Raw genomic sequence first — 12,391 nt, forward strand, 5'->3', positions numbered from 1 at the left:
GGAAGAAACCTCTGGTAGAACTAGGCTCAGGGAGGAGCAGGCACCTGCAGCGACTGGTTTGGGATGAGAATAAATAAGAAATAAAAATAAGAAACAAACTGAACAAACTTCATCATTCACTAGTTCAGACAGTTGGAAAATGTGGGCAAGCTTCTCATCACATAAACAACCCAAGTGCAGCACATATGATAAAGTCTGACATCACAAAGTGAACATCTGACATCATCAGCAGGTCACAAACCAGTAGCACCCCCAAAACAAGATGGTACTACCTCACTAGAACAACTTCAAACCAGTAAAAAAAAAAGTAGAAAAAGTAGAAAATAAAAGATGACAGAGACACCTTTATTGATAAGTCAGAGGTATTGTTTATCTAATGCAGACTCATCTTCACTTTCCTATTTATTTATTTATTTATTTATTTATTTATTTATTTATCTGTTGCTTTATTACTTTTTAAATGTATGGAACCAGGAAAACATATGATAGAGTAAAACCATGGCAATCTAAAGTGTCTCTGGGTTTTCTGATTGTGGCTGAGGACCACTGAGTACAGCAGACTATCACCATGCATACAAATATAAGTTCTTCAAAAATGCCTGTCAAAACAATGTTTGTCATATAATTTGTGCATTTGTCATTCATGCATATCAGAATATATATTATGTAATATATATTACTTTAACTGGTGTGGTAAGTAGTTCTATGAGTCTGGTTTGTATCACTGCTTTCTAAAGTCTCCCAGTGCGGGATACTCATGCTGTAAACCAAGTATTAAATTATGTTACTAGTAAAAACTAAGAGTCCTATTAGTGGGAATAGAAAAGACCAGGTTAAGGCAGACAAACAAGCCAAATGTCAAGCACAGAGAGATAATGACGGCAGAGGAGAGCAAAGAGTTAAGTGAATGGAAGCCACAGCATATCAAGGCCAACCCATCTCATCCCAACAGTCCTAAGAGCAGCGAAGGAGGAGGTTTCCTCCTCAGTGCTCCTCTCTTCCCCAAAGAGAGATCATCCAACCACAGACAGCCCCTCAAAACTCATTAGTAATGTCAACTGAGCTTCATGCAGAAAACTCTGGACCTCAAGAGACTCCAAAACACAGTTCCTGTTGACTAATAAAGGAGCACAGATGGGACACGAGAGAAGAACATTAACTTTAGGACAAAGTTCCTTCAGCACAACCTGAAGAGGATAAAATGATCTGAGAGTGAAAGGTGTGCTGTTCTGTTTCAGCTGGAGAGACATCATGTTGTCTGCACAAGGAATTATTGTTTTTTACTTTTTCCACGGTGTAATAACAGCCTCAGCGCTGGTAAGTTGACTACATTCATAATATTTAAATTGTTTAATTATTGAACAGTTATTCACTGATGGGGTTTGTCAGGGGAAAATATTTTACTCCTGGTTTGCTGCTATTTCTCTGCTGCTTTACTGTTAACATAAATGAGGTCAAATAAGTGCAATTTAAACCCAGATATTGAATTTTCTTGATGATTTCTACTAATGTAAGCTTTTTCAAAGCAAACTTTACTTAAAAGGGCTAATAATGATCTTAAACGGATTGGAGCAGTAGATAAATTCTTAGTCTCACTTGCGTCTTGTGTCCTAAATTTAAACTTTTCACACAGCAGCAGCATATCTTACACTTTATTATGACCCTGAGTCAGACATGACACATCCGCACTGCTGCAGTTTGGGCCAAAGTTAGAAAATTTCATGTATCTGTGATCCGCTTTGATGCTTTGAATTAGATTTATTTAATGCTTCAGGAAACATGCCAGACATTCAGCAGCAAGACTGAGATGACAGTGTCTTCTTAGTTAACTGATGGGGTGATAAGGAATAAGTTTTCCAGCAGTCCTGCTGAGGAAAATAAAAAGTATTCTAACCCACCTCCATTCCTCTATTTTGAGTGAATCTCGCATCAAACCATGAGACAACTGAGACAAATTATAAAAAAGCTCATAAGAAATTTAATTGAGTAGAAAAATACTTCTTTTCATATAAAAAGTGGATATATTAATATAGTTCTTCTCGAGGCAGAGAAAAAGAACTTCACATCACAGCAGCACAAGAACCATCCCTCTCCTTTATCAGAAGTCACCTGTGGTCTGCTTTACCTCACAAACCATAATCAGCTTTGACCCTTTTAACCTTTCGCTGACTGAAGCATGCTAACAGTGACCGTAAGTGCCCTTCTTCATCTCTGGATCTCCCCCGTGTCCATCCTGAGTGTTGATCTCGGACAGGATAACAGGATCATGGAGGTGGGAGGCTAAGGCAGTTTAAACAGTTTGTGTCGGGAGAAAAACAAAAAAGCTCCCCTTCTGTATTAAGAGGCCCAGATAACTTCTCTGTTAGATCCAATCCACTCAACAGTGAAGGGTTTGAACTACACAGGATGCCTGGATATGCTAAACCAGGGGTCTCAAACCTACAGCTCCCAGAGCCACACGCGGCCCTTTTATCAATCTCCAGTGGCTCCCTGTGACATAAAAAGTAAATGAATATTTAAACATATAAGATGTATTTTAAACATTTTAATTATTTATTTATCAAGTTTCTTCCCATTCCCAGTTTTAAAAATGTGTTGCTTATAAGATTAACACATTTTAAAAGCCCCCTATAGTCTGTGTTGCCACCTGGTGCCTTAGCTTCTTAATGTTGCTTTTTCTTAATTTCAGTTATGTGGTTCAGAACCAAGCACTGATGAGGACACATAAGCAGCTAGTCTTGAGTTCTCCAATGCAAAAAATTAAACATAATCTTGAAAATAGAGCGATTCACAGCGTGTCAGTGCTACCGGCTCACCTGTGCGCTCGATCAGGAGCAAAAAGGCAAGAAATGAAAGTGCAGTGAAATTGTGGAAAGATATTTCTAGAAGAAGCCGGATGTTGTTGCATTTACAGGTCTGAGGGTTGATTGACTTGTGTAGCTGAACCTTTGAAATTCATTTGCACAACTACAGCTATTACCAACAATGGTATTCATAACTTTATAGTCTGTGTTTCAAAGTTGGTCCATACATGATATGATAGACCGTTTTTCCTCCACTTTACATTGTTCTGCTTAGTCATTATATTGCAAAAGTAACATCTAATAAAGTTTTATAAATCAATTTTTCTTTTTTTTCAGATCTATCATTTCCTAAAATCACTGAAATAAAATTTGAAAAACAAGTCAAAGTACCAAATCCTCAGAGTTACACGTTGTTAAAGATTTTAATTATTTACCATTAGTATTAGTATTACTTCTGTTTACCAATTATTATCTATTAGCAATGTTGATAACAGGATTTCTCACCTTTATTATAAAGCAGACATATGTTTTGCATCTTTATACACTCAAAAAATATTTATGCCCAAAATGGTAACTTTAAGTAATTAATCTTGTTACATAAGCACAATGTTTAAATGATTATTTATCTGAATAAATAAACCTCCGATTTTCTATATTTACTCAAAGGGTTGCTTGACAGTAAACATTAATCAAACCTCTACAGCGAATGATCGCTGCTCAGCGTCCAGCGTTACTAGAAACAAACATTTAGCCAGCTGCAGTTTATTTCACTGTAACGTTGTATTCATTTACCTACATGGTAATTTATAAATCAACTAAATCGTTTTCTTTAGCATGTGAGAGTCAGTACTCACCTCTTTTATTCAAGCCAAAGTCCACTGAATGACAGTAGAAATTACTTATATGGTTTTTTTGTTTTTTAATTTCTATACTAGATTTCTTTTCTTCTTTATTTTGTTTTTCAATGTTTCATATTATTAGTTTGTACTTCTTGCTGATCCCTGTGCTGCTGTAATTACGGGATTAATACAGTCTGTCCGTCTATATGACTTCCAGGCCATTTGATTCACTACAAGGCCCTTAAAGCATCAATTAAAAAAACTGAATTTTAAAGGAGAAAAAAAGGACTTTTGATAATTTGAAGAGGTGGCAGTTTGCTTTGTTTGTTTCTCTTCCTTTGCAAATCTTCTGTCTGCTCCGCTGCTCCCCTCTGCCAAACCGTTCTCATGCTCTGCTAGTTTTGATGCTCAGTCGTGAAATGCACCCGGGAACACAAAGCTGCTTGTGCTGACCGGTTCACACAAGCATGGCCCCCGAGGATGAGATCCCCGTGTGGCCAGCGGCAGCCCAGCTGCTGTGAATAAAGGGCCTGGCGGGCCATCATCACATACCGCACTCTCACACAACTATTTCACAACACCTGGAGGCAGCACATCAGATCTTTGGGAGAGGTTGTGGTTGATGAATCACTTCAGAGAGAGTTTCATGAGGATCATCTCAGAACGATGCATAGATGGGTTATATGGCCCTTCAGTATAAATAAATGACATGATTTATGCTGATCATTATGTATTAATCTTGTTTTCTATTGTTTACCATTGAAATAACATATATGCAATAATGTATCTATACGTAGTATTACTGAGAACTTGGTGGGCGTGTCTTCATAATTCATGTGATGCTTTTTTGTTCCTTTTCTTACAGATTGACTCTGATGATGTCATCACACGGGATGAGCAGATCTACCTTCTGATTGGTGCTCATGCCAGATGTGAAAGGAGCATCAAGGCACAAATGCCCCTCATTAAAGGTTTGGGGACTTCTTTTTAAACACTATACAGAGTGCCTCTTTATGGAACTGCTTTCCCCCCGGTTTTGAATACTTTCTATGACTTTGTGAGCCTCCAGTTAGAAATAAAAAGCAGTCAACACTGGAAGTATGTCTGACTTTTAATATTTCAAAGAAGGTCCTGTCAAATAAGAGCCTTTTTTTAACAGGCGGTCAGTGAGTGCACGTCCAAACACACAATTAGATCAACTGTTTATTGCATCACTTGTTTATTTAGGATCAGATGCAACACCCAGTCCAATATCCTGCTTTCCAATATCTCTTTTATTACACAGCGAGGCATTTTTAATTTGGAAATGCGATGGAGAAGCTGATGCTTGATAAGCTGATTCAATGCGGTATTATTAAATATTACAAATCTTCTCAGGAAATGTGACTCAAGCTTTAAGTGTTACATTTTTATTGATTTACCAATCTTGAGGAAGCATTGGAAGCAAGTATGTTTATGCATCAGCTCATTTACAATTTTACCTCCAATATTGAAGGAAATCTATATATGGAGTGCTAAAAGTGCCATAAAAAGACAATAATGGTCTTATATGATGTATTATTACAGGTAAAAGCAGCCAAATGTGATTTAAAGAAGTTTAAATTAGCTAAACTTTGTCTGGTAGCAGCATTAAAATCCTATTTAGTATTTCGGTAACTTAATGATGTAACATTATGGTCATGTAAAAAAGATTAATAGGTATATGGGTATACTTTTGTGTTTATATGTATTTTTTCTGTTTATGTTTATTTCAAATGCACCAGTTATACTCCCCTTAACTGTGTATCACATATATACCCTTACAGTGGTATTAAATAGGGGTGGGGTGAAAAATCGACACAGCATAGTATTGTAATCTGTTGTGTGGCAATACTGCAGAGCTGTATTGAATTGTTTCACATAAAAGGGAGCTTTCCTTCCCACTGTCGCCAAGTGCTTGCTTGTAGAAGTCATGTGATTGTTGGGGTTTTCTCTGGCTTTACCTTACAATATAAAGCACCTTGAGGTGACTAACTTTGAGGAAATAATTAACAGTTTAAAAAAAAGGTGATGAATTGGAATATAATATATTGCAGTATATTGCAAAAAGATACAAATTGCAATACACTGATGTTGTGGGTTGTTCTGTGATTTTCACCTCTGATATTAAACATGGAGAGGTTTTAGATAATGAGGGCAGCTCATGTATAAGTTATCCTTGTGAGTCAAGGAGGGGCCTGTTTCAGATAAAATATGAACTGAAGTTTAGATCACTGAGGATTATTTTAAGTTTTGAATCATGCAAAGCTACTCAAGAGCAGTCTACGAATAAAAGTACAGCGTTAGGTGGCACAATGTGTGAACTATACACAGATCTATCAGCTTGCTAACACTTTTTTCACACCATTGTTGAAGATGGCGACTGCACCCCAGAGTGGGATGGGATCATCTGCTGGCCACAGAGCACAGCAGGTCAGCTGGTCTCAGTTCAGTGCCCGGAGTACATCTATGACTTCAACCACAGAGGTAGCAGAGCTCCAGAGATACTAGCATCTGATCATCTACACAGTATAAAAAGCATCCTTCAACCTCAATAACCAGGAAGCAGTAGTTTTGAGAAAAATGCAACTGAAAAGTATAAAATCAAAGATTTCCTTATTCAAAAAATTTATCATTATGTCCTGCCCTCCCATGGACAGGGCGAGCCTACCGTCAGTGTGATGTGTCAGGCAACTGGGAGCAGGTGGCAAGCATCAACCGCACTTGGGCAAACTACAGCGAATGCACCAGATACCTGACCTTCAATCACAGAAGCCACGAGGAGGTGTGTGCATTTGATCCAGTGCTGGGTTGAATTAATCTGTTTGTGCACGTTTATCTAACAGCAGAAAAGAGACAGAACTTCTTTAGAAGACAGTACAACAACGGCCATATTCTTTTTTTGTTTTGTTTTGTTTTTTTAGCTCTTTCAGTATTGCAACTTTATTACGCCCAGGTTACAAATGATCTTTTACAAGGTTTTATGTTACAATACATCGTTTCTTTTTTACATCAAGTTTTTGCTAGTATTTTTAGATTCGAAATTTTCTCTATAAGGGATAGCCACACTCCCCCTATGCTAGTCTTTGTGTCAAATCTCTATGTTTATAGCTTTGATGGTTCACTAAAGATTCTTGTGGTAATGTGTAAGTGTGCATTTGCATCTTTACATGACAGAATATGTGTAAACCGGCCATATTCTTACAAAATACTCTAGGCCTGTCTTCAAAAGACCTTTTCCCTCCAGTGTGCTAATTGTGCTGAAGATACAAAATTACCAATGTGTTCAAATCTGTTCAGTCACTTCTGTTTCCAGATATGAAAAGATGTTTTGCTGTGTTTCAGAAGGTGTTTGAGCGACTCCATCTCATGTACACCATCGGCTACTCCATTTCTCTCGCATCCCTGCTGGTGGCAGTCTTCATTCTCTGCTACTTCAAGTAAGAAGAAAACAGCTTACGAGCTTTGATCCATAAACCTGTAACCGAACAGCATCTCCGGACTTCAGTCTGTTGCATCCAAAGACGTCTTCCTCTCTTTCAGGCGTCTCCACTGCACACGCAATTACATCCACGTTCACCTCTTCACCTCCTTCATCTGTCGAGCGGTCAGCATCTTTGTGAAGGACGCTGTGCTTTACTCCATATCTGATGGCAGTGAAGCTGAGCCCAACTTTACAGGACAGAAGCCCCATATGGTAAATTGTAACGTCGCATTATTTCTTATCACCAGTTATTCAGTTTTGTTCATTTTTTAAATACTTCATTGTGATCAAGACTATCGGCTGTATGGCAGTCAGCACAGTAGCGGTAGTTCACAATGGCATGGCCTGTTTGCAAAGCTAAACAAACCATATTTGCACATAAGCACTCAAAACACCTCGCTCATATAAGAACTTTTTTTCTACACTTATCTAACATTCATACTCCGATGGATGCATCAGAGAGCACCGTGGGCTTAGTATCTTGCCTAAGGATGCTGGGTCTCTGACAGAGTGTTTTGAGTTTGTTTTGGTCTTGGGATTCTTTCTTTTGGAATGAAGAGATTTTCATTAGTTTTCTGCATTAGTTACTTTTGAGTTCAGTTTTCCTAGTGCCTCTGAGTTTTTAGTATTTATACTTCCAGTTTCTTGTTTTTATCATGTGAATGCCTCTTTCCTGTCCAGTCTGTCCTAGTCTCATCTCTCATCTCTGTTTTCTTACTCTTACTCTTTCTTTCCGGTTATGTCACCGTGTTCGTCTGGTCTCTCTGTGTTTTGTCTTCATGGCTGTCTACAGTTTTTGTCTTGTCTATTTAATAACTTTGTAATCCTGTCTCTGTGTGCTCTCCATTTGTCTCCCCAGCCTGTCATGTCTCCTTTTGAGTTTATCCCGAGTCCCAGTGTCAAGTTCACATGCCTTAGTCTGAGTCTTTGTGTGTGTGTGTGTGTGTGTGTGTGTGTGTGTGCGCGCGCGCGTGCGTGTGTGTGTGTGTGTGTGTGTGTGCGTGTTACTTCCTGTTTTATTTTGATAGTCCTCTGTCTCATATGTGTTATGTTGAGTTATGACGTCCTTGTCTTGTTAGTTATGATTCTGTTCCCATGCGTCTCCACATCCCTTAATCACACTCGTGTGTATTATTTGTCTGCATCTTCCTCTGTTCTTCATCACGTTCTCCTTCACTTTATGTGTGATCTCAATCAGTCACTTTTATCAGTTTCTACTCTGCCTAGTCATTGTTTATCTTTTGTTTCCTCCACCTTAATAAAGTTGACATTTTGAGTCTAAATCCAACTGATCAGTCCTGCATCTGGGTCCACTCCATGTTCGCCACACACTCATTACATGACAGTTACAGCACATTTCTCATTTCTTCATCCACAACAGGAATCCACTGCCCACACCTGCTGTAATGGACTGAGATCTGGTGATTTGTGCCAAATTCTGACCCTACCACCACCTGCCCTACTTTTGTAGCAGCAGAAACTGAGACTAATCAGACCACACAACGTTTCAGCCTCAGTTTCATGTTCTTAGCTGACAGAAGTGCGGTGATCTTTTCTGGTGCCGTAGCCCAAGGTTCAACACGTGCCTTAAGAGATGCTCTTCTGCATACTTTAGTTCCCAGAGAACTGACCCTCAGTAGAAACTCAGAGATGGTAGTGTGGGAAATTCCCAGTAGATCAGCAGTTTCTGAAAAACTCAAACCAGCCTGTCTGGGACCAACAACCATGCCACATTCAGCTGCTCAATTTGAACTTCAGCAGGTCGCCTTGACCATGTCTACATCGTGCACTGAGTTCTCTCGTGAGATTGTCTGATTAGATTTTCGCATTAACAAGCAGGTGAACAGGTATACCTAACAAAGTGATCAGTGAATGTATTATCACAAGTTTTGCTGATATTTTCTGTTTTTGTCATTAGGCTGGCTGTAAAGCAGCTGTTACTCTCTTCCTGTACTTCCTGGCAACAAATCATTACTGGATCCTGGTGGAGGGGTTGTACCTCCATAGTCTCATCTTCATGGCCTTCCTGTCTGACAAGAACTACCTGTGGGCCCTCACCATCACTGGCTGGGGTAAGTGACACTGGGGCAGGTGACACTTTGGACTAATGCCAATTTTTCTAATAGTCCCATGTGCTTGTCATAGGTGTTCCAGCTGTGTTTGTGTCCATTTGGGTCAGCGCACGAGCTTCACTGGCAGACACTCAGTGAGTCATGTGATCCATTTATCTTATGTTTACGTTACACTCCTACAACAAATGCTCCCTGAAATAGATTCATGGCTCTTTCCAGATGCTGGGATCTCAGTGCCGGAAACTTGAAATGGATCTATCAAGTCCCTATTCTGGCTGCGATTGTTGTAAGAAAAGGGGATTTAAATCAGAAGAGCATTAAAGACTGATATTCTGAGTATATTGTTTTAAATCTGGATTTCGGTTTCTTTCCCTGCAGGTGAATTTTCTCTTGTTCATTAACATCATTCGTGTACTGGCCTCTAAACTGTGGGAAACCAACACGGGCAAACTGGACCCCCGACAGCAGTACAGGTAACCCTCCAAGGAAAATAGTGGATGTTTTTAATCTCTGGACTTTAAGCTCCCATCTGTTTGACAAGAAACATCAATGAAATAAACTCTTTGTTCTGCAGGAAGCTACTCAAGTCCACATTAGTCCTCATGCCTTTGTTTGGAGTTCACTACATGGTGTTCATGGCTCTTCCCTACACTGAGGTCACTGGGCTGCTGTGGCAGGTGCAGATGCATTACGAGATGTTCTTCAACTCTTCCCAGGTCAGGACACATTTATAAAAACAAGCACTGCATGCAATTATATGCTGTAAGCTCAACTGCAATGATAATGAAAGCTGATTCTTTTGAATAAAATCTCATATCTTTGCAGGGGTTTTTTGTGGCGTTTATCTACTGTTTCTGCAATGGTGAGGTAATAAAGCTACAATACAGAATCGACTCATATTTATATATATTTTTTTATCTGGTAAACAAAATAAAGGAACTAAAATTAAATAAATCTTGTTCCCAGGTGCAAACCGAGGTAAAGAAGGCTTGGTTAAGACGTAGCCTGGTGCTAGACCTCAAGCAGAAAACGAGGATCACCAGCAGCGGCGGAGGCAGCTGTTACTACGGCGGCATGATGTCACATACCACCACCCACAGCGTGTGCCTGTCTGCTGCCAATCCCAGAGCTCTGTCCTTTGCTGGAGGGGTGGTTGGCTCAGGTGGAGCCTCTGGTTCTGGGGTCAGACCCCCACTGCCACGTCAAGTTTCCACAACTCCCCCCCACCATCATACCAACCTACGTATTTACACTTCGACTGACAGCGAGGCCTCAGGCCCCCAGCAGGAGCTGGGTGTGTGGAAACCAGAAGGTGCTGAGTCAGGAGGTTTTACCAGAGAAGCCAAAGCCAACAAAGGAGATGATGACCGCAAAAGCCACAGAGAAGAAGATCTAATCAGCTCCTTATCTCCCAAAGAGCTGGAGACCATCTTGTGATTGCTGCTACTTTGAAATATCACGGCAAGCTACATGTTTTCTCAATTAGGAGCACTGCTTTATGTTTTGTTATGTGTGTTTAGATGAGGATTTTGAGAAATAGGGGAATCCAACGGCATCTTAATTTGGTGAAAGGGTGCTGAAAGACTTTAGTTACTATAGAAAAGCAAATCTGGGGACTAAAGCTGGGAAGTTTTTAATGGCTCAGAGCCACATACAGTAGAAAGAAATGCATGCATCCAATCCAATTCTTGCTTGTAATATGGCTAATCAGAGTTTGCTTGTTATATTTATAGTGGTAAGTGTCATGGTTGTGTGATAAAAATAATGATAATAATACAATACTGGTCTCGATTTCAGGGTTGCAACATCATAGTATGACATAAGCTGTCACGGTACAGTCGAGCATCCTTTCATAGGCTACCATTAGTGACTGGACCACAATTTAAGAACTCTAAATCTAAATTCTCATGTCATAAAGACAGATGTTTTTGTGTGTGGATGTGTTGTGGATTTTTCAAGCTGATGTGAACGGAGAAATCCTAAACTAAAGAATTCAGAGAAGTCAAAGGACAGACCTGGATGTATAAATAGGGAGAATTTTTTCTCCCTCTTCTCGTCTTTCCTGTGTTGCATTTTTCACACTGACCTCCTTGTTCAAACTGCACTTCCTACAGCCCTTCCCTGCCTAAATGTACACCTCCACATATCAGCCACACATTAATGAGGGTGTGAACGCTTTTTACAATCCAAATGTCACAATGAGATTAGATTTAAAGGCACCTAGACAGCATGTCTGGACTTATTTTCATGTTTGTTGCTGTCCAGGTTTGCAGACCTATTTATCAGTCTGACAGGACCCTGAAGGCTGATGCGTGAACCTCTCGCCCCATGCAGGCAAAACTCCAACTCCTTCTTTCGTGTAACCTCTGCCCTGAACGCCCTCACAACACTGTCCAGAATTTCACACACTCCCCTCAATCTTTGACTCACAGACAGAGGCACCTGAGCCATTTGGAGACCTGGAGCAGGAGTGACAAACCTCTAAGCCACAATCCACCGGCATTCGCAGAGAAACAGACAGAAAACCATACCTGTACATATTTTAGATGCCCATTAAAAGAGAATCATGTTCTGTGTTTATGATGTGTAAATTTAACACTTGTATTTTAAGAAATGTTTTGGGGAGTATTTTAAATAAACTGTACAGCAGTAATGGAAGTGACTTATGGATTTTAATTATCTGGCAGTGGCAGTGAAACATAACTGGAAGCTAAGGAATAGCTGCATAAAGAAAAAAATGACCAAACACAGAGAAAAACAAGAAATATTTAATTGAATTCAAGAAATAAATAATTGAAACATGGTCTAGTTCATTTACATAATGCCAAATCACAAATGTTGCCTCAAGATGCTTTACATTGTAGGGTTAAGACCCCCTACAATGAGATAACTCCGTTTCACCAAGCACTTGGCAACAGAGGGAAGGAAAAGCTCCCTTTTAACAGGAAGAAACTTCCAGCACAAAAATGCTGAGGGAGAGGAAGCTATCTGCCACGAGCAATTGGGGGTGAGGGGAGGGAGAGAAGACAAAAGACAAGCTGTGGTTGAAATATCTGATATGATAATAAAGCGATTATGGAGGATACTAGAATAAAGTCTCTGCTGAAAAGGTGATTTTGGGACACTGAGGGGAGTGGACAGCATGAAAAGAACATCCGACTCATTTAAGACATA

General features: G+C 39.7%; 1 protein-coding gene across 2 annotated transcripts; it reads left to right on the forward strand.

Moving 5' to 3' along the window:
* Positions 1-1,009: 1,009 nt before the first annotated feature.
* pth3r (parathyroid hormone 3 receptor) lies at positions 1,010-11,787 on the forward strand. 2 transcript variants are annotated; one of them, XM_023155018.3, is made up of 13 exons: positions 1,010-1,317; positions 4,509-4,614; positions 6,038-6,148; positions 6,322-6,446; positions 7,007-7,101; positions 7,205-7,358; positions 9,064-9,217; positions 9,291-9,351; positions 9,437-9,503; positions 9,596-9,690; positions 9,792-9,933; positions 10,043-10,084; positions 10,184-11,787. In XM_023155018.3, exons 1-13 carry the CDS (start codon positions 1,252-1,254, stop codon positions 10,652-10,654), a joined length of 1,689 nt encoding a protein of 562 aa, XP_023010786.3. In that variant the 5' UTR covers positions 1,010-1,251; the 3' UTR covers positions 10,655-11,787. The 2 variants fall into 2 exon arrangements, with proteins under 2 accessions (XP_023010786.3, XP_076743948.1); XM_076887833.1 differs by having other exon boundaries at positions 7,010-7,101.
* The last annotated feature ends 604 nt before the right edge of the window (positions 11,788-12,391 follow it).

This window comes from Maylandia zebra, linkage group LG8 (genome assembly GCF_041146795.1).
Source record: "Maylandia zebra isolate NMK-2024a linkage group LG8, Mzebra_GT3a, whole genome shotgun sequence".
NCBI lineage: Eukaryota > Metazoa > Chordata > Actinopteri > Cichliformes > Cichlidae > Maylandia > Maylandia zebra.